This window comes from Nicotiana tomentosiformis, chromosome 3 (assembly GCF_000390325.3).
Source record: "Nicotiana tomentosiformis chromosome 3, ASM39032v3, whole genome shotgun sequence".
NCBI lineage: Eukaryota > Viridiplantae > Streptophyta > Magnoliopsida > Solanales > Solanaceae > Nicotiana > Nicotiana tomentosiformis.
In genome coordinates this window covers 31,220,666-31,244,056 of record NC_090814.1, presented here as the reverse complement: position 1 = coordinate 31,244,056, position 23,391 = coordinate 31,220,666, and the positions used below count along the sequence as shown (strand labels likewise).

Here is a 23,391-nt window from a genome sequence, read left to right as displayed (position 1 = left end):
TCAAGAAGCACTAGGTACACGAGTAGATCTTAGCACTGCATTTCATCCACAGACAGAATGGCAGTCTGAACGTACTATACAGATCTTGGAGGATATGTTGAGAGCTTGTATTCTTGAGTTCTGAGGTAGTTGGGACGCTTATCTACCTTTAGCTGAATTTGCTTTCAACAATAGCTTCCAGTCCAATATCCAAATGGCACCGTACGAAGATTATATGGTAGAAGATGTCGTCCTCCTATCGGATGGTTTTAAGCTGGTGAGAGTAACTTATTGGGACCCGACTTAGTACAAGAAGCTATGGACAAGGTCCATTTGATCAGACAGATATTGCTTACAGCTCAAAGCAGACAAAAACCTCTTATGCGGATAAGAGAAGAAGAGACTTATTGTTCGCAATTGGAGACCAAGTGTTCCTATGATTCTCCCCTATGAAAGGTGTGATGCGGTTTGGGAAAAGAGGCAAGTTGAGCCCTGGGTTTATAGGACCATATGAAATACTTGACCGAGTGGGAGCTGTGGCTTATCGTTGGGCACTTCCTCCTGAATTGTCCTTTATTCATCCAGTGTTTCATCTCCCAATGCTAAAAAAATATATATCAGACTCATCTCAGGTGCTTGAAGCACCGACTCTACCGCTTGATGAGAAGTCTTACGAGGAGGAGCCGATGGCTATTATTGATAGACAAGTAAGAAAACTACGGTCAAAAGAAATATTGTTCGTGAAAGTCTTATAGAGAAATCATAAAGTTGAAGAAGCTACGAGGGAAGTGAAAGATGTTATGCGAGTCAAGTATCCTCACTTATTTCAGTCTACAGGTACGTACTAGAGGTAAATTCTGGGACTGAATTTCATAAGGTGGAAAGGATGTAGTAATCCATATTTAAGTTAGGGGCTTATTGGTCATTTAATTAAAAAAAAAAAAGGAATGGAGCATTATATTCTAAAAGAGGAATAAAGGGAATTGGGAAGGGGAAAGTGCCGTACTTAAGCTTCTGTAGAAAACAGAAAACAAATAAAAACCCTAAGTAAAGAAAGAGTAGAATTGAAGAAGATATGAAGCTTTAAGCTTCACCAACGTGGGGAGAATTTCGGTAAGGAGAAAAAAGCTTTAAGCACTAAATCTTTGGTCAGAAAAGCTTCGATCAATAACGTTTGGTGAATTTTATTATTGCTCTCTATGTAGGTACTACACGGCTTATTGTCTGTATTATACAGTTTATTGAGTATAAAGGATAAGTACCGATTAAGAAGGATTATTATGGACAGTAATGTTATTTCAGTTTCAACTTATATACATGATTAAGAAAATTGAGTAGTACAGGGAATAAACTATATAAATTGCCTTTTTATTTAAAGGATTTTGGACTAATCTACATTACTCATAGAACGGGTAAATATAATTCGGCGAATTGTTGATAAAATATAATACTCGGAGGATTGGGTATCCTAAATTAGTGATGAATTTAGCTTAAATGAGGCAATTAACACGAGATCGGTGTTGATGTGGTTATAGATTAATTGAAGAAAATCGTACGAATCATTCGAGGTGATGAGTTTGGTATTTCGCACGAAGTACTGTGAGTAGTAATCTTACCGCAATTTGTGTTTTCATAACATGCATGATTTACACATGATTTTTAATATGAATATATTACCGATTATTTTGAGTTGCATGTGGGACAAGTCTTTCACTCAATATGATACAGAAATAGTTATTTGAGATTATTACCGATGTTTTAAATATATTCGTTGTAACTAGATCTGTTTTATCGTTACTTGAATTTACTGTTATCGAAATGAAATTATATGATTTGATAAGAACTGAAATGCTCTATATTTTTTTAAAATATTTTCTACGAGTATATACGGATTATAGAGACAAGTATAAATGAAAGTAGACATTAAAGGATCTCGTAGCTAACGGCGGGTTCGTTAGACCTGGTGCACCTTGTAATTACCGATTACCGTTACAGCCCTCGCTAGCGGGAAGGTAAAACTAGCATACCGTTACTGATTTTCCTCGAGTAAGGACTACCGTTATATTTGACTTCTTGCGAAGAAGTCCACCGTTATAATGATTGCATGATCTGTTCATTGAAACTTTCCAAATGTGAATATTGATATTATACAGTGGTTACCGAGCTTATTACTGAATCGTTAATTGTATTATACTACAATAAAAACATGATGAGACTGAAAATTATTTATTGTTTTTGAAAGGGTATTTTTATGATATTTTTTATTTAATATACTAGCATGTTTTCTGACTTGTCCCCAATAAAAATGGTTGTTGATTAAGTGTTATTACTCACTGAGCTAGCGACTCACTCCCCGCTATATTTTTTAATAGAGACAGCAGTTGACACAGGCGAGGATTTCGTTAATTAGAGCACACAAGTTGATAGTTCTTGGTGAGTCTCGTACTTGTTTGCGCGGGGCGGAGATTTTATTTATTGTTATGATCTTTTCTTTGAATTCTTAGAGTCGCTCCATAGTCATTCTATTAGTTTCATGAGTATTCTTGTCATTATACACTTATGTTGAGTATCGATCTTTATTATCAAAGTTGGAGATAAATTTGTATTTCTAGCTGTTAGTGGGTGGATTATTAATAGTAGATATTTGTTTGGATTAATTGATAAAGTTATTGTTGTTTGGATTGATATTAGGATGTTTGGTTGTTGATTTGAGACAGGGAAATTATTGGATAGTCCCAAAAATAGAAGAAACTCTGTCCGTTTTTCTGTAAAATATCGGTAAGGCTTACTTAGGGGCACTTGCTCCTAAGTGCCGGTCATAATCCTAAATTGGGTCGTGACACAACCCTAGGCCTGCACGATCAAAATCTAAATCAAGGGGTAGATCCCGACTACCCATAACCCCACGAGTCCAAAATATGTGATATGATCCTAAAATCGATCCAAATAGACTATCAAATTATCACCTTTTGTTTTTCAAAACATAGTAAAAAGCCTACCAAAAATTTCCTTCCAAATTTCATGATTTTGGTGTAAAGATTTCATGAGAAATCAAGATATAATATCAAAATCAAGTGAAAATTGCTTACCCAATAGCTTCATATGAAAATCCTCCTCAAAATTCGCCCCTCATAAAGTCTATGGCTCAAAATATAAGAAAATGAGTCTAAGTTCCGAAATGCCCAACTTATAACCAACTGCAGATATCGCATTTGCGACCAGAGGCTCGCAAATACGACCCTGAGCTTGCAAATGCGATCCCAGACTGCCTCTAGCAATGTCGCAAATAAGATCCCCAACTTCGCAATTGCAAAGTTCCCAGCTGCCAGCCAATGTCACAAATGCGCCTAACTATCTCACAATTGTGACTTCTCTCATGGCAGCCAGTAATTACAAATGCGATAAGGTGTCCGCAATTGTGGACCCTCGCAAATGCGAGGTCTGCAGCACTAGCAAAAGTGAAGCTCTTTCCAAACTCTTCCAGAAGATAGCCAAGCCCCTCGGGCCCCATACCAAATATCTACACAAGTTTATAAACCTCATACGAACTCATTTGCAATCTCAGAGCATTAAAATAACATCCAAATTCACGAATCGAACACCAACACACATTATGCTAGCCTTAAAACTCAAGAACTTCAATATTCACAATCAAGTGTTCGATTCCTACCAAACCAACTCAGAATGAGGCCAAACTTTGTATAAAAAATTCAAATGATAAAATAGACCTATTCCAAATACTAGAACAACAATCCGAACCCGACAGCCACAAAGTTAATCCATGGTCAAACTTATGAAATATCTAAACCTTCAAATTGCTAACTTTCTGCAAAAAGAGTCAAATCATCCTAGGAACCTCCAAATCTAAATCCGAACATATGCCTAAGTTCAAAATCACCATACAAACCTATTGGAACCATTAAATTACCAATACGAGGTCATTTACACAAAAGTCAAATCTTGGTCAATTCTTATAACTGAAGCTTCTAACCATGAAACTAAGTATTCCAATTCAATCCAAAACCTTCTTGAAATTTAATCAACCATCTCCGCAAGTATGTGTGTGTGTTTATATATGCATAAAGAATGTATATGTACTGCATAACAATGTATCCATTGTTATTCACGGCTATACAAAGTATATACAGTCATAGTACATCTTCTTTCCTCCCTTCGGAATCTATCAGTAGTGAAAAAGTCATTTTAACCCTATCATCTATTTTAACACTACCATCACCACAAGGAAGAGGGAATTCAGAATTCTTACAACATAAGAATCTTGGGGAATGGTTAATTGGGTAATTGGAAGCGTATTAAGAGGGAGGTTTGCACAAATAGAATATGAAAAATTTGCATAGTTACTTGTGGATTTATAAGACATGTATTCCATAATCTACAATTTGTATTGAAATTATAAATTCTACTACAAATATACAAAAGCTACTCTAAAAAATGGGGAATCCTATTCTGAAACTTATACTTAATTTGTCCCTAAAAGTTCTCCAATTTGTTCTTCACTGATTATCACTATAGATATATTAGGATTTTTTCTTCGGAATATTAAGTTACGTCTAGGGGTGACAAATGGGCGGGTTGGGCTGAATTTGGACGGGTCAAGATGGGTTAGGTCAATAAATAGGTCATTGCCCAACCCATCCCAATGTTTACTTGGGTTAAGATTGGCTGAGTCAAGATGGGCTAAACAATGGATCATAACCCAACTCGACCAATATTTTAGAACCATATGCTCATCAAGCAAAGCCTTTTACCTTTTATACAGAGGTGTATAAAAGTTAAATAAATACTATTAGTATTTTGAGAATCAAAATATATTTTCTTAAATAACAAATTAGTATTTAAAATTTGTTAATTAAAAAAAAAAGTAAATTTCACCACAATTCATAAACAAAATTATTCATTTTTACATTAAAACTTAAATACCTTAATTTTTATTTTTAAACTTAGATACAAAAACTAATGATGGGGCAACTAAGTAAATTTCTAGAAAAGTTAGGTTGAGATCCCTTTGATTTGAGTGGGCTTCATGGGTCAGAGCGGGCTATAAAAATGATGGGTCAACTTGGGACCCGGGCCCACGTCTCGGAATCGAGTAAAAATTACAAAATCGAAAGACCCATTCGACCACGAGTCCAACCACCAAAATTAGTCAAATCCGATCATAACTCGACCTTCAAATCCCCAAATTATAGTTTATGAAGTTTCTGCAATTTTCTCAAAGTTCCATCTCAAAGTACTAATTAATGATGAAACCAATGATACATTCATGTATAATAACAAAATCCGAGTTAGAATCACTTACCCCGATGAATTTCTTGAAAACCCCACGAAAAATCGCCACAAACCGAGCTCCCAAAGTCCAAATGTGAAATAATGCCCTAAACCACCTCGTTTATATAGTACATAATCTGACCTCTCATTGTGCTGACTGCATATTTTTTTGTGCGGCCGCAAGTCCAAATTGTGCGGTCGCACTTCAAAGGTGGCTGCACTATCATCCTTCAGTAAATTGATCATAACTTTCTGTACAAATATCTAAATGATGAATGATTTAACTTTCTGAAAACTAGATTCAAAGGGATACAACTTTCATTTTTGGATCATCGCCAAATTCCTTATATATCAGCTTCCGAAGTCAGGCCATCGAAAGATATCTTTTTTCTGCGGCCGCAAGAGGATTTCTACGGTCCGTACATTCTCTCCGCGGTCTGCAATTTTCCTCTAAGATCTGCATTTTTCCTCTAAGGTCCGCACCTGAGGCTTTGCCTCAGCAGTCCAAAATGTTCTCGCGTACTTCAAAAGTTCCGGAATCATCAGAGTGCCGAAACGCCCAAACTCGCTCAAAACTCACCCCGAAATACACCCGAGCCACTCAGGACTCCGTTTGAATGTACCAACAAGTCCTAAAACACGATACGAATATAGTCGAGCCCTCAAATCACATCAAACAATATCAAAAATAAGAATCACACTCCAAATCAAGCCTATTGAAACTAAGAAAATTCCAACTTCTACAAACGATGCCGAAACCTTTCAAATCACGTGCGATGGACCCCAAATTTTTGCACACAAGTCACAAATGACACCACGGTTCTACTCCAACTTCCGGAATTGGCATCCGACCCCGATATCAAAAAGTTCACTCCTGGTCAAACTTTCCAAAACCAACTTTTGCCTTTTCAAGCTAATTCAACTACGGGCCTCCAAATCACAATTCAGACACTCTTTTAAGTTCAAAATTACCCAACGGAGCTAACATAAATATCAAAACTCCATTTCGGGGGTCATTTACTCATAAGTCAACATTCGGTCAACCATTTCATCTTAAGCTTTTTTCAACCTTGAGATTAAGTATCTCAATTCATTGTGAAATCTCTCCAGACCCGAACCGACTAACCCGGTAAGTCACATAACAGCTATAAAGCACAAAAGGAACAGTAAATGGGAACGTGGCTATAACTCTCAAAACGACCGGCCGGGTCGTTTCATTTTCTATATACGAAAACATTGCTTACATGGAATACTGAGTATTCATGAAACTAATTTTAGTTGGTGCACAAATTAGAGCAAGAACATACAAAAGTTTTATTTTTTCATATAATCATACAGAGAATACTACAGACGTACAAACATCCAGTTCATAGAAAATATATAAACATAAAAGGATAGTATATTACAGCTGCAAACATATATTAAGACATAGCACTAGGGTTCATAATTTAACTCGTACTAGCGGTTCACAAACCCTAAAATGGTCTGGAGACTTAGCCAAATATATTCCTCATACATATAATTGTTTCGAAATCACATAGATCAGTTGGGTATGAGCTTGAAACGAGGCTTAGAAAGGGCAGGTGCTGGATCATATCTCCCATAATCCTTTGTGTTGGCCTTAAGAAGCCTTTCATGGATTTCACTCATCTCCTCATGGTGTAATTGCTCTCCTACTGACACTTCCTGTCATGGATTGGTGTTATTTATATTACAATAGTATAAAAAAGATTATACTATTTCAATCAATTATAACAGGCAACTTGCCTTAGTTTTCAATGTTATTACTCCTTGTGCCCCAATTTATGTGCTACAGTTTTTTTTTTAATTTTTAATTTATCTAAAAAAGAATGTCAGCTTTCTATATTTAAAAATAACTGATCTATGAACCTCTCATTTTTTTCTTTAACGAAATGATTTATAGACATATAAATGTATATTGTTTATTTTAGATTAATAGTTTCAAAAGTTTTTTTTTTCCTTTTTTTTTCTTTCAATACTTAGTAGCAACGTAAAATGGGACAGGGAGCAATTTATTCCAATTATTATGAATGGTCACCTGCGATTCTCTTTTCCGTGGCCTTATATTGTCAATGAATAATCAATTTATGTTAAATCATGAAGGACTGAAAAAGATTAAACTTCATTTCTCGCTTTTTACTCCTCATATTTTCTTGCTTTACTCATCAATTGACAATCCAAAATAAGTAAACCAACAGGTAAAGCAGACCTTATAATGAGTTCCACCCAGCTCTTCTTTCTCAAAGTTGCTTACAAATCTCGACTGTCGACCTGCATCATTGTTCAAAACGAAAAACTTGTATAAAAAGCGCCATAGACTCACTTTGCCTGCTTTTTCTTCGTTAGATTTATATAAAAAGAAAAAAGGTTGATTGACAGACAGCTTATGAAAATGACCACACTTTCACAATAATTTAACTCGACTAAAGAAATAATCTGACACTTCCAAAGAATTAAGCTAGTTCCTTCTACTTGAGATGGTATATATAGACCTAAATACAAGACTAGTATTTCATAAAACTATGATTTGCACAACCAAAGTTGACTACTTAGAGCACTGCATGCAGTGCTGTTTCTTTGGCTAGCTTTTTCTCTAGTACTAGAATAAGTACTCCTTCCGTTCTACATAGGACATAGAAATTTCAAAAATCTTAAAAGGTATTTGCTTGTTGCACCAGAAGCCATTGCAAAAAACATAGGTCATAGAAAACCTTCTTTGACTCTAATTATAGTAAATATGTCACACAAAATGGGACAGAGAGAGTATATGTTATTTCTTTGGATAAGACTTATTTCCGTTTAATAGCACGAAGGTATCGATGGAAACAAAATAGTAACTAAGTTGGCATAATGTTGGAAGAGAGGTATAATTTTTTCTCGATAAGAATAAGTAAGAAGTCATTCGACTGAATATATATATAGAGGGGACAACCAAAAATGTTGCAGCGAAACTTCAAGCATAATCAAAGGTCCAATATAAATTGGACGCGTTTAACTCAATAAACCTACCTGCACATGAAGTTGACAAGAGAGAAGTAGAAATGAGAAGGAAGAAGAGACAAATTGTCTTGAGTAGCATGAGACCATCCATTATGTGTTGTTCAGAAAAGTTTTAATCTGAAATCTGCTCTTTTTCTGTCTCTCTCTCTCTTTCTTCGAAATGATCATAGAAGCAATGATACCTTTGTCCTATCTCTCTCTCTCTATTGCACCAGAGAACATTCAAACTATGTGGACGATTTTGTTTTAAAGTAGAGTGGCAAGCTTAGAGTTAAATGATTACCAATATTTTACTGTAAGGAATTCAATCCTTATGCTTTATGGTTTTATATAATTAAATCATGGAAAGGTGAGAGGCGCCACTTTTCTTTTGTTGGGGCACCTAGTCTAAAGAGTTAGTCATAGTGGATTCATATATTAGTACTTACAACAATAACAACCATCCAATATAGTCTCACAACTGGGGTCTGAGGAGGGTAGTGTATACGCAGACTTTACCTCTATCCCGATGGAATAGAGAGACTGTTTTCAATAGACCCTCGGCTCAAGAAAACGAAAAGAAAAAAGAGACAATATATCAGTGTCAATAAGTTTCATATACTACTGCTTAATTAACTAAAATGATCCCTAACAATAATTTCACTATGCCCCCTTTGTTTTTAGCTTATCTTCATATTTTCGACATCTCCTTGCAAATTGAGTGGCTTTTTAATTACAAAAGAATTGTTTTATGACATAATGTAAGATTCAGGCAAAGTTGTCTGATTTTTTGTTACAAAAAATAGTTTAACTTTCTTTAATACTTAAGCAAAGTTGAATGATTACTTTGTTACAAAAACTAGTTTCATGATTTTGTTGCATAAAAATTGTGTGACCATACGATGAAATTAGATCTTTAAGGTTTACCGGAGATACAACAATAACTTTGCACGTAATTATAGAGGTAAAAATACAGTTCATAAAGATGCTCCTTCTCGTACAAGGATGACAAATGCAACAACTAACAACAAATTAGAAAAATATCTAATAAACAAAATAACGTGCATATACAATAGGTCCTTTTATGTTATTAGCTAGTAAACTTATGCAAGTACGGAAGAAAGGTTTTTCCAATAAGTAAAAATTTAGCCGGATCAGTAAATTTCAAATGTGAAATGGTTAAATCCAACAAAAAACTTGAGAGCTCAACAAGAAGTTAATAAGCTAAAAAAGAGGTTATCAAGCTCGATTAACAAGGTCGTGATTGTCTTTCTAAGTTGGTATTTTAAAAGATGAATTAGGTAAGAATTAATTAGCTTTTAAAAGTGAGTAGTGCTTTCAATTATCCAAGAAGACAAATACTACCCACCAAATGCCACTTTTAAAGAAAAGTGGCGATGGTGGAAGATAAAGAGAAGCACACTAGCTACTCTCCTCCTTTTAATATTCAAATGATACTATTGCTAGTATTTGATATTTTCCTTCAAATCACTGATTTAAAGGGACACATATTAAAATTAATAATTTGCTGATCTTTCTATCGGTCGGGCTGCTGTACAGAAGAGCGAGACTTTAGGATATCGAACTTAAATTGTTACTTTTTGCACAATGATCAACGAAGGTCATTTTTATAAATAATAAAAACTGAGGAAGAGCGAGAGACTGCTAGAAAATAAAGTGAGGAAAGAAAATTTATATTGCTCCAATTTATGTAAATATGGTTGACTGGACACGAAGTTTAAGAAAAAAATAAAGATTTTTGGAATTTGTAGTCCTAAACAAGTCAAAAAGGGCCCAGAGTATTTGTGTGGTTATAAAAGTTTCTTATTAAGGGTAGAATTGTAAGTTTAAATTAAATTTTTTCTAAATTTAAAAATGAGTCATTATTTTTTAAACTAAACAAAAGCAAAATATGTTCAAAACGAAGGAGTATTACTATTTCAGCAACGTAATTGCAGTAGTGATTACAAGTTTACAATTATTGAACATCTTTGACATAAAAAAGGAGGCAAGATGCAGAGTTGGAACCTGAGTCAATCATACTATCTATTACGCGGCGCCTTCCTGAAGTTCCTTGGAAGGGCGACGTAAGGCTAAGCAACCGATGTCAGTGCGGTTGCTATGCGCCAACTGAGGTCCTCACCGTACGCTAGACTAGATTGTCAGTGCTGTACGGGAAAACCAATGTCGTGAGCAATTGAGCAGCGGGAAATGAGCAAATGATGATGAAAGCTGATGATTGTATTGATGATGATGAAAGCAATTACAAGATGCAATGCGGTGTCGGGGGGGCGGTGTCGGGGGGGAGGAGACACCAGTACAGAGAATTGTTTGAATGCTTTGGTCCCCCTTAATAACGCTTAAAAAAAATAAACCAAAGTTACATGAGTTGACTTAAAAAAGCTGTAGAAGCACACGGAAAATGAATGAAGTAAAACTACTCTATAATTACAATGAAAAGGACTTAGTCTTCTATATAAGCATGTCCGATGGCAGCAACTTTGTCTTAAGCAGCAGGGTCTGCGCGCGCATTGCTGTGGGCGCGCGCGACACTATTTGGATCTGCGCGCGGGGCACTGTCTGTGCTTGCGGCACTTTTGGCAACATGATGGTTTGTGCGCGCGGCATTGTCGGTGTGCGCGACACTGATGGCATTCGCCAGCCGCTGAGCGCTAGCACTGATTATCGGTGGGGCGACAGAGGCGCATGCGCGCTTGTCACTTGGCGCTGCCAAGACCACGGGATCGACCGTGGCGCTAGGCGTTGGGAGGCTTGCCGGGACGCCACGGGGCGCGTCCAAGGGGCCATGGGTCGATGATGGAAAGCAGCCCATGACATTCTCTCCCACCTGAGTTGGCGACGTCCTCGAAGCCTTACCTGCAGGATGATGATGATTGGTCAGGCTCTTGTTGATTGGGAGGTCTGTTCCCCTCGGTGTTATGAGATGTCTTTCTGAATGATCTTCCATGTATTTCTGAAATGGCCTGAGGCGGCTGCGATGGAAGACTGGATGGATTTTCCACCAGGCTGGTGTGTTCAGCTGGTATGTGGATTTCCCGATGCACCTTTCAATGGAAAAGGGCCCGATGTATTTTTGCAATAGGCGAGGATCATGGGTCCTCTTTGCAAACAAGTTCCGCCCCGGGGTTCTTACCATCACTTTGTCCCCTATTTGATGTTGGGCAAAGTGAAGGTTTTGTTCGGCATACCTCGTTGCCCTCTCTTGGGCTTTGACAAGATAGCTCCACACTATCTTCAAAGTTTACCCCCATTCTATCGAGAAACTGGCAGCTCGATGAGATGATGGCATGTTTGGTGCATTCATATTTTGTGGGAGTAGCGGTTGCTATCCGGTAATAATTTTAAAAGCGCTTTTGTTTGTATGGGCGCACTTTTGTGAATTGAAACACAGCTGAGCAGCATCCAGAAGCTTCACCCAATGTGTTTGTGACCCAGTTGCAAATTGGCGGAGATATTCCTCCAGCATGTCATTGAACCGGTCTGTTTGATCATATGTTTGATGATGATAATGGTTTGAGTTGTAAGTCAATTTGGATCCGAGGCAACTGAAGAGTTGGGTCCAAAATTTGCTAGTGAAGCGTAGGTCGGAGTCACTAATGATGTTGCTGGGCATACCCCAATGTTTGACAACCTGAGAGAAAAAGAGTCGAGCTATATCTTCTGCCGATATGTTCTGTGGGGCTGCGATGAAGGTAGCATACTTGGAAAATTGGTCTACTACCACCATGATGGTTGCATGATTTCCGACCCTGGGTAATCCTGTGATGAAATTCAGGGAAATGCTTTCCCAAGGTCTCCGTGGGACAGGTAGCGGCTCCAAGAGTCCCGCTTGTGCTGAGTGATCTGACTTGTCCTTTTGGAATGCTTGACAAGTCTTCACACGATGAGGGGCGTCATGAGCTGTTGGATGCCGATGATCTGATGTCTATTTGATGATGTTGAGGGCAGCTGGAACCATAGGTTCAAGTCAGTTGGTTCCCTCCTTTAACTACATGGCCGTGATGTTTCCAGTGGCCATCTTCATGGGTATGCACGGTATGGTGCGGGGTTTGGCCCCGTTGTCTCCCATCATTATGAGCATGTTGGCATATGGTACCGGGATGGTGTTTGTTTGCCTGAGGAATTCTAACCCCACTAATAATTCGAAGTCATCGATGATAGCTATGCGTAGGTCGAATATTCCCTTGAATGGGCCAAGCTTCACTGGCACTTCTTGGGCTATTCCACTCACTGGCTGAGATGGAGAGTTGATAGCCTTGACACGACCCTTGCATTTTTGCACTGCTAGACCGAGGCGTTGCACCTGAGTTGAGGCCAGGTAGTTGTGGCTAGCACCCGTGTCTATCAATGCCCGAATAGGTGTGCCGTTTACTTTCATGTCAACGAATATTAAGGTCCTCTTTTGTGATGTGGGAGGCCTCTCGTCCGCCTTTCCTTTCCCTTTCTTGTCGATTGGGAATACGTTCTTCTTGGGGTTACCAGCATTGGTTCCCGCCAAGGTATCATGAATGGAGCCAATAAATGCGTTGAAGGCACCTACTTGATCGGGGCCATCTGAGTCGTCGGTATCTGACTCGTTTTCAACAATCTGTTGAGCATTAATCTGTGTATTGGGACATTGATTGTTCCAATGTTCCCCGTCGCAATGACGACATTCTGATGGGGGCTTTCTCCCATGATTGTTGTTAACTGATGCAGCACTGTTGCTGCTTGAGGAATGAGTCTTAGATTTGGATGCACCTCGATCTCGTCCGTTTCTGTTGGGGCCACCGTTGCTAGGTGGGCTCCCGTTGTATCCCCCTCGGATAGGCGGCTGGGGCCTATCCTTCTGAGTTTCCAATTGATAATCCCCAAGGCACTCTGCAGCTTGAATGGCCTTGGGCAAGGTATCTACCCGTTGTCTTTGCAGTTCCATACGAGCATGAGGTTTTAAACTTTCTATGAATGCGAACAGTTTGTCTTTGTCCCCCATATCCTGTATGTTTAGCATGAGTGCGGAGAATTCACGCACGTAGTCCCGCACCGACCTGGTGTGGCGGAGTTCACACAACTTTCTCCGTGCATTGTATTCCACGTTTTCGGGGAAGAACTGCAGGCGTATGGCGGCCTTCAGTTCTGCCCATGTCTGGAGAGTATCTTCACCGGCCCTGATGGCTTCGTATTTGACTCGCCACCAGAGTTTTGCATCGCCTTGAAGATACATGGCAGCAGTTGCTACCTTCTTGGATTCCTCCAACTATCCAACGGCATCGAAGTATTGTTCGATTTCGAAGATGAAGTTTTCTACTTCTTTAGCATCCTGGGCTCTGTTGTATGGCTTGGGCTCCGGAATTTTCAGCTTCTGTGGCATGGGGGCAATGTTCATGGCACCCCTGATGTGGTTTTCGCCTCCTTTGAGGAGGCTTTGAAGGGCAGCATTGACAACATTGAGCTGGCTTGTCAAGTTGTCTATGGTTTGCTGCATGACGGTCAGTCAGTCTACCTCTAGTTCACGATGGGCTAAATCCTCGGCACGCTCCTGTTGGAGGTCCTCGAAATTGCCATGAATTTTGGTTGCCTCGACGGTAGCCGTTTCCCGGTCTTCCTCAGAGTCTTGACTGATGTTTGCTATGTAAATTTCTGCCTGCCGCATTATGCGGTCCAGGTCGTCCAACCTTTGCACTAGGCTGGTTTTTAGATCAGGCAATGTATCCACGATGAGCCATAATGCGTCAACCGTCTCTTCTAGGGTCGTGATGTGATCCCCGTAATTCACCATGGTCAGAAATGGTGATGATGATGGCAATGAGTTCCCTCATCCGATGTCGAGCCTAGGCTCTGATACCAACTGTTACGTGGTGCCTTCCTGAAGTTCCTTGGAAGGGCGACGTAAGGCTAAGCAACCGATGTCAGTGCGGTTGCTATGCGCCAACTGAGGTCTGCGCCGTACGCTAGACTAGATTGTCAGTACCGTACGGGAAAACCAATGTCGTGAGCAATTGAGCAGCGGAAAATGAGCAATTGATGATGAAAGATGATGATTGTATTGATGATGATGAAAGCTATTACAAGATGCAATGCGGTGTCAGGGGGAGACACCAGTACAGAGAATTGTTTGAATGCTTGAATGTTTGAATGCTTTGGTCCCCCTTAATAATGCTTAAAAAAAATAAATCAAAGTTACATGAGTTAACCTAAGAAAGCTGTAGAAGCACACTGAAAATGAATGAAGTAAAACTACTCTATAATTACAATGAAAAGGACTTAGTCTTCTAGGGAAGCAAGTCCGATGGCAGCAACTTTGTCTTGAGCAGCAGGGTTTGCGCGCGCATTGCTGCAGGCACGCGCGGTACTATTTGGATCTGCCAGTGGCTGGGCACTGGTGCTTGGCATTGGATCTGCGCGCGGGGAACTGTCTGTGCTTGCGGCGCTTTTGGCAACATGATGGTTTGTGCGCGCGGCACTGATGGCATTCGCCAGCCGCTGGGCACTGGCACTGATTATCGGTGGGGTGACAGAGGCGCATGTGCGCTTGTCACTTGGTGCTGCCAAGACCACGGGGCCGACCGTGGCGCTAGGCGTTGGGAGGCTTGCCGGGACGCCACGGGGCGCGTCCAAGGGGTCATGGGTCGATGATGGAAAGCAACCCATGACATATCTAATGATGATTGTCTTGTTGGCTTAAACATAAATTGATCATCATTTTTTATCGAAGTCGATGTAGTTATTATGTGACGGTATTATTAAATTATTTATTTTGATAATATGTAAAAAAATAAGCAAGTATTTTAGTTGTGTCAATGCACAATTGTCTCTCGAGTAGGCTCTATATATGTAAGCTAGACTTTAGATTATGTAAGATTGTTTACCCTAAAATTTGGATAATAATTAAACTTATATTGTGGTTTTAATGATATGTGATTTCGCCCAAAATCAATTGATAAATGAGAAAGAAAATGACTGAATTAAACTGTGAAATAAACAAACCAGTATGCAAGCTGAACCTCGACCTCAAATTAAAGTACTCTTGAGTGGTAATAATACAAGAACAGTAAAGAATGAACAATTCTGATGAACAGTAATTAGCAAGAAATAAAGTATTGTATAGCCTTTTCTCAGTGAATAATGATGATTACAAATGACTAAAATTCCTCTTTATATAGCATAGGAATCCTAATTATGGTATACTTCTAATTACAGTAGGGAATCGTATAAACAACCAATTAACCGCTTCTGATTTGATCTGTTCCGAGATTCACGCCACGATCCTCAACCAATCACGAATATATCGCTATTTCTGTTACTAAGCTATCCCCGATGTTACTCGAAGTCTATCTCCCCTAGCTTCGATTGATAACGACTTTGATCTTGAACGAGACTTCGATCTCAAACTAAGTGCCTCAGCTCTTTGATGCAACGTCCTGGTCTCGATCAAATAGTGAAATCGGGAAACCCCAATTTCTACCGTATACAGATAGTCTCCTCATTTCTTGGAATATAATGATAAGAAACGAACTGAACCCTCGATTTTTCTCTGACCTCGATAGACAATGATGTCATCCTTTGACGTAGGCGATAGAAATGACTGAAACGTCCCGTCGGTACGGTTCCCCATACCATAATGAGTGTCAGTGTCATGACCCAACTGGAAGGTCATGACTAGAACCCGGGCCATACTTGCCGAGCACCAACGTACATTTTATCTAACCTTCCTTATTATCTTTAAGGGCCGACAAGACCAATATAAATGGTAGACATGGATCATGAACATCCAACAATGAAAGATAATGTCATGAACATACGTAACATGGGACGACAAGACTGTCAAGAAACTATATATAAGGTACGAGCTACCATGGTGCCATGAAAGACTATACAACAAAAATCAGCCGACAAGGCATTCCAAACCATACATGAGTCGACACCTGTCTATGAGCCTCTAAAAGAACATAAGTGCTACAACATTACTGGAACAGGGCCCCGACATACCCATAATGTCTATAACAAAAATGCATACCAAGACTACGGCAAGTCCGGAGAAGGGATCTTGCTAATAAACGCTGAACCGGATAGCCTACTGTGATGGGGGAGCTGCGTCTACCCGTCTATCAGGACCTGCAGCACGACATGCAGCGTCCACAAATAAAAAGGACGTCAGTACGAATAAAGTACTGAGTATGTAAGGCAGGAAAGCATAAGTAAGAACAATAATGTAAACAGTGATAAGGAATATACAACTTGTGACATCTGGGTACCTCTGAGGGCTACTGACATGAAATACATGATACATATATATATATATATATATATACATACATAAACTTTTAAAACATATGCCTTTGTGGGCATCACCATCATCATATCGTACCCGGCCGTAATAGGCTCGGTAAAACGTACCCGGCCATCATAGGGCTCGGTAGAATCGTACCCGGCCACGTGGAGCTCGGTAAAATCCAACTGATCAGTGGTTGCACAATAGGTGCCATACCCGGCCGACTATAGTGCGGCTCGGTAGAGTAAAATAGATACATATATATGATGCATGCTGGACTCATTGAAATCACATTTTGAACCTTTCGGAGTGACGTAAGGTCGGTATCCTTCGTACACGTTATTAGGATTAACTCTTCATCAAGAATCTTATAAGAATAAGGAACTACCAACAACATTGATAATATAAGAATAAGAGAAGTAACATCAATATCAATTGTTTCATAAGAAGGGCAGCAATGTAAGTACTGCGAGCTTCTAAGAGTAGAGTATCTTTGGGAGCTCGTTCATTACATTATGTACAATCGGAGTCGTGCAAAAGAATGAAGGGGATAGCCTCACATACCTTGTATATACTGCCCAACCTCAAGCTATGCAAATGTCACGACTCGTTCGTCTACAATAAGAGAAATGACACTATCATTATCGTTTAAGCGTCGTAACTATTATGTTTCGACCGCAACCTATTTTACGATGAAACGGACAGCACCTCCCCTATTTATATGACTTCCCACAAGTCAATACAATCACCAAACAGCCCAAACAACATCATTAATAATCATATTGAGCCTCCAAAACAGTCCACCAACTAACAACATTACTACCAAGCCTTTCGATATATATTTCACAAGTTCTAGCATCAACGACTTAGCCACAACTTGGATAATCTTAAATATATATAGAGTAAGAGGTTCCTTACCTTTAAACAGAAAGAACAACTCCAATTTGACCTTAATTTTCCACGAAATATCCCTTCAATTCTGCCACAAGAACAAGGAAGCGAAACTAGCAATTAATTCGGGTTTTTCGGCACTAGAATTACTTTAGAAGACTTGAAATCACCTAGGGTTGATATTAAAAACTTGAAGGTGTATTTACAGAACATAAAACACTTAAAACAACCTCCCACACGAGCTGGAACAACACAAAAATCAGCAACAACAAGAAGAACAAGAAACTTACTAGCGCCACGGGATTCCCGATATTTGATTTGTGTTGTTTGCCCTTTGTTTGGGTCTTGGATCATGAGAGAACCTTGAGAGACTGTTTTTAGGGTTATAAGGTCTGAATATACTGAAAAATAATGACTTAAAACGGGGTTGAGGTATCTTATATATGTCCATATGTCTTAAACCACCTTTGTGGGCCCCATAGAGAGTAACTTGGCGCACTCTCGCAAAAACGCGAATATCTCTCTATTCCGAGATCGTATTGAAAAACAGTTTAATGAGTTGGAAACTAGACTCATAGATCTTCAATTTTATAGGTAGATCACCCCATAATTCCAAGAACATTGGGAGAAAAATGCAGTAACATTTGACCTAAAGTTTAAGTAAAATTATAAACCTAAGTTGCGACAACTTTTATCGACTTTTGTTTCATAACTCGCTTGACTTCAAGACTTATGATACAGATATTATATGATTGAAATACATTAAAAAAAGATCTCTTGGGACAGTTAATCACCTCTAGTGTTACCCAAAAATACGGGTTACAACATCCTTGATTCGTTTAACTTCTAATACTTGTTTACCACTCTTATACACCCTTGTATCGTTTAAGACCAATAGGATTAACTTCTTATCATCTCAAAGATAATCTCTTCTTGGATTTACGTCGACTAACTTACAGCGTGATCTATGGTATGCGAATTTGGGTTGTAACACCCTCTCCCCCTTAGGAACATTCGTCCTCGAATGTAAGGGTTTATGGGGTGTGTAACTCATCGTGGATTCCGACGGAGATTTCCGGCTGAGTTTCCCCTATAAAATGGACACTAGCCAAACTTGCAAGCAGTTAAACCCAACCTATGGCCTTACAAGATTATACAAAGCATTATGGATATGTACATTATCTGCATATCACCATTTTGAATTAAAACAAAGAGTATTCAGAAGCTATTGCTTACCTCATAGAGCCGTTTCACCTTATAATGCGTCCTTCTTTCCCCCGGCATCCTCATTATCTTCACTCTGGAATAGGTAAGGGTATTTAGACTTCATCTCCTCTTCTTCTTCCCATGTCATTTCTTCTATATTCTTGTTCCTCCATAATACTTTCACGGAAGCTACATCCTTTGTTCTCAGCTTGCGGACTTGTCGATCTAATATAGCCACTGGCACTTTATCATATGATAGATCCTTTGTAACTTGTACATCTTTGATAGGGACAACCCGAGAAGGGTGTCCAATACATTTCCTCAACATAGATACATGGAATACCGGGTGGACAAATTCCAATTCAGATGGCAATTCTAACTTGTAAGCAACCTGTCCAATTCGTCGAAGAATTTTGTACGGCCCAATATACCGCGGACTCAACTTACCCTTCTTCCCAAAATGCATAACACCCTTCATCGGCGAGATCTTCAGGAAAACCCAATCACCAACCTCAAATTCTAGATCACGACGTCGGACATCAGAATAGGACTTTTGCCTGCTTTGTGCCGTCCTCAGTCGCTCTTGTATCACTTTCACCTTCTCAATGTCTTGGTGAATCAAATCTGGCCCATATAATTCTGTCTCACTAACTTCGAACCATCCAACTGGTGATCTACATCTCCTCCCGTACAGTGCCTCATACGGTGTCATTTTAATACTGGAATGGTAGCTATTATTGTAGGCAAATTCTATAAGTGCCAGATGGTCATCCCAATTCCCCTTGAAATCTAGAACACATGCTCGTAGCATATCTTCAAGCGTCTGGATAGTACGTTCAGCCTGTCCGTCAGTCTGCGGATGGAATGCAGTGCTGAGATTTACTTGTGTGCCTAAACCCTTCTGAAAAGACCTCCAAAAGTTAGCTGTAAATTGAGCTCCTCGGTCTGATATAATAGATACCGGCACACCATGAAGCCTAACAATCTCCTTGATATACAACTTCGCATAATCTTCAGCCGTGTAAGTTGTCTTAACTGGTAGAAAATGGGCAGATTTTGTAAGTCGATCAACTATCACCCAGATGGAGTCAAACTTATGATAAGAGCGAGGTAATCCAATAATGAAGTCCATATTAATCACCTCCCATTTCCAGGTCGGAATCTCTATATTCTGAATCAATCCACTGGGTTTCTGATGCTCGATCTTTACTTGTTGACAATTAGGACACTGGGCTACAAATTCTGCAATAGACTTCTTCATGTTATCCCACCAATACTGCTCCTTAACGTCATGATACATCTTTGTCGAGCCAGGATGGATAGAATATCGGGACTGATGAATCTCAATCATAATCTTCTCTCGCAACCCTGCCACACTAGGCACACATAATCGGCCCTGGTATCTCAGTGTCCCATCTCCTCCGATCTTGAAAGCTGTAATCTTACACTGCTGAATTCCCTCTCTCAATCTTACTAAGGTAGGATCTTCATATTGCCGTGCTTTTACCTCGGCTACCAAAGATGATTCTGCTGTATTCTGTACAGTAACACCTCCGTCATCAGAGTCCAACAATCTGATTCTCATATTGGCCAGCTGGTGAAGCTCTTTGGTCAACCCTTGTCTACCTGCCTCAATATGTATTAAGCTTCCCATTGACTTACGGCTGAGAGCGTCTGCCACAACATTGGCTTTACCGGGATGGTACAATATCTCGACGTCATAGTCTTTCAGTAATTCAAGCCACCTACGCTGCCTCAAATTCAACTCCTTCTGCTTGAAGATGTATTGTAAACTCTTGTGATCTGTGTAGATGTCAACATGGACGCCTTATAAGTAGTGCTGCCATATCTTCAAAGCATATATTACTGCAGCCAATTCCAAATCATGAGTCGGGTAATTCTTTTCATGCTTCTTCAATTGTCTTGATGCATAAGCAATCACCTTCCCACGTTGCATCAATACGCACCCCAAACCTATACCTGAGGCATCACAATATACCACATAACCTTCTGTTCCTTCTGGGAGAGTGAGCACTGGCGCGGATGTCAATCGATTCTTTAGCTCCTGAAAACTATGTTCACAAGCATCAGACCACTGGAACTTGGTAGCTTTCTGTGTTAACTTAGTCAATGGTGCTAATATAGAGGAAAACCCTTCTACAAACCGCCTATAATATCCTGCTAGCCCCAGGAAGCTGCGGACTTCTGACGGTGTTATAGGTCTCGGCCAATTCTTCACTGCATCGATCTTCTGAGTGTCGACACTAATACCCTCATCAGATATCACATGGCCAAGGAATGCTACTGAGTTCAGCCAGAATTCACATTTAGAGAGCTTAGCATATAACTTATGATCCTGAAGGGTCTGTAATACTATCCGCAAGTGGCCCGCATGTTCCGCCTCCGAACGAGAATACACCAGAATGTCATCAATGAATACGATCACGAACACATCAAGATAGGGCCTGAATACACTATTCATGAGATCCATAAAAGCTGCTGGGGCATTTGTTAGCCCGAACGACATCACCAAGAACTCAAAATGCCCATATCTTGTCCGGAAGGCCGTCTTTGGAATATCCTTCTCCTTAACCCTCACCTGATGATACCCTGAACGCAAGTCAATCTTGGAGAAATACTTGGCACCCTGGAGTTGGTCAAACAGGTCATCAATTCTTGGAAGTGGATACTTGTTCTTTATTGTAAACTTATTCAACTGTCGATAATCGATACACATCCTTAACGACCCATCTTTCTTCCGCACGAACAAGACTGGTGCACCCAAAGGTGAAGTGCTAGGCCTAATGAAACCCTTATCCAGCAAGTCCTTCAACTGCGCCTTCAACTCTCGCAACTCTGCCGGGGCCATCCTGTATGGAGGGATAGAGATCGGTTGAGTGTCAGGCAACGCATCAATGCTAAACTCAATCTCCCTTTCAGGAGGAAGGCTTGGGAGTTCATCTGGGAAAACATCTGGAAATTCATTGACCACGGGGATTGATTGTAGAGTAGGCGGCTTCGCCTCCACATCCCTAACGCGAACAAGATGATAAATGTAACCTTTTGAGATCATCTTCCTTGCCTTAAGATAGGAAATAAACCTACCTTTCGGCGTAGCAATGTTCCCCTTCCATTCAATGGCGGGTTCACCCGGAAACTGAAACCTAACCATCTTCGTACGACAGTCAACATTTGCATAGCATGAGGCCAACCAGTCCATTCCCATTATCACATCGAAATCAACCATTTCTAACTCAAATAAATTTGCCGAGGTTTGACGACTACAAATCATCACAGTGCAACCTTTATATACCCTTCTAGCAATCACAGAATCTCCTATCGGAGTGGATACCGCAAGTGGTTTACTTATCAATTCAGGTTCAATGCCAAACTTATTAGCCACAAAGGGTGTAACATATGATAAGGTAGATCCTGGATCAATTAGCGCATATACATCATAAGAAAACACAGACAATATACCTATAACAACATCCGGAGACGACTCTAGATCTTGTCGACCTACTAGAGCATAGGTTCGATTTTGAGCACCACTCGAACTCGGCACTGAACCTCTACCTCTACCACGACCTGTCGACTGTTGAAAACCTTGTGCTGGAGGTCGAACTGATGAGGAAGAACCAGACACAGATCCAGTCGGTTGAGCCATACCACCACCTCCTCTGTTAGGACAATCCCGCATCATATGGCCACGCTGTCCGCAAGAATAGCACGCATCGGAACCTCGACGGCACAGTCCAAAGTGGGCCTTGCCGCACTGATCACAACGAGGTGTTGGGGGTCTCGTCTGACTAGTATCTCTATGAAATTGTGAGCCTGATGCCCTCGAACTCTGACCTGAACCAGAATAGGTAAATCGATCATACCGAGGCCTCTGAAACTGTGGAGGAGCACTAGCTACAGGTGGCGCCGAACTCCTCGAAGATTGGGGCCTGATACTGCCTCTGAACTCATCAGAATACCCTGCAAATCTCGCCCTCTTATGCTGGCCCCTATCCTGCTCCCTATCTGCCCTTTGCTGGCGCTTACGATCCTCTAGGGTCTGGGCATAAGCCTGAATACGGGAAATATCCATGCCCTCTACCAAGGAGGCTGTTGTGCACTCATTTATCAGATGTGGTCCCAACCCGTTCACGAACAGATGCACCCTATCACTCATCTCTGACACCATATGGGGAGCATACCTTGCTAAAGAATCAAACTGTATACTATACTCTCGTACACTCATATTACCCTGTCGAAGGTTCAAGAACTTATCAGCTCTAGCTCGTCGTATCTCAACTGGCAAGTAGTGACGAAGAAAGGCCTCAGAAAATTCCTTCCACACGGCTGGAGGAGCGTTCGGACCCCTAGATCTCTCCCAACTATCATACCAGAAAACCGCTAAATCCCGTAACCGATAAGAAGCCAACTCTACTGCCTCCGTACCACTAGCATGCATAACCCGCAATGTACGATGAACCTGATCAATAAATGTTTGTGGGTCCTCCTTGGGATTTGATCCGGTAAACACTGGAGGGTCTAGATTAATAAAATCACGAACTCTCGCACTAACCGGTTTATCAGCAGCACCGGTATTCTGCCTCTGAGCCTGAGCAGCTACCAAGCTAGTCAACAACTACACCGCACTGCGCATATCGTGGTCTGTAGTGCCAGACAGGGGAACTGGATGTACTGGGTGCCTCCTAATATCCTCTGGAGGAGACGGAGAGGTATGAGACGGCATCTCACTCTAA

General features: G+C 40.3%; 1 protein-coding gene across 1 annotated transcript; it reads right to left on the bottom strand.

The window, feature by feature from the left end:
• Positions 1-6,572: 6,572 nt before the first annotated feature.
• On the bottom strand, positions 6,573-8,548 carry LOC117278738 (protein CASPARIAN STRIP INTEGRITY FACTOR 1-like). Its single transcript, XM_033658196.2, has 3 exons — positions 8,299-8,548; positions 7,499-7,560; positions 6,573-6,954 (listed from the first exon to the last, which is right to left on the bottom strand). The coding sequence occupies exons 1-3, from the start codon at positions 8,378-8,380 to the stop codon at positions 6,811-6,813; spliced, it is 288 nt and encodes a 95-aa protein (XP_033514087.1). The 5' UTR covers positions 8,381-8,548; the 3' UTR covers positions 6,573-6,810.
• Between the last annotated feature and the right edge of the window lie 14,843 nt (positions 8,549-23,391).

What these genes read in the sequence shown, in the direction of transcription:
- LOC117278738 (XM_033658196.2), bottom strand. Translation starts at nt 8,380, where the DNA reads ATGGATGGTCTCATGCTACTCAAGACAATTTGTCTCTTCTTCCTTCTC. An exon ending in CTTGTCAACTTCATGTGCAG is followed by an intron (nt 7,561 to 8,298) that starts GTAGGTTTATTG and finishes ACAATGATGCAG; the next exon opens with GTCGACAGTCGAGATTTGTA. An exon ending in TGGGTGGAACTCATTATAAG is followed by an intron (nt 6,955 to 7,498) that starts GTCTGCTTTACC and finishes AATCCATGACAG; the next exon opens with GAAGTGTCAGTAGGAGAGCA.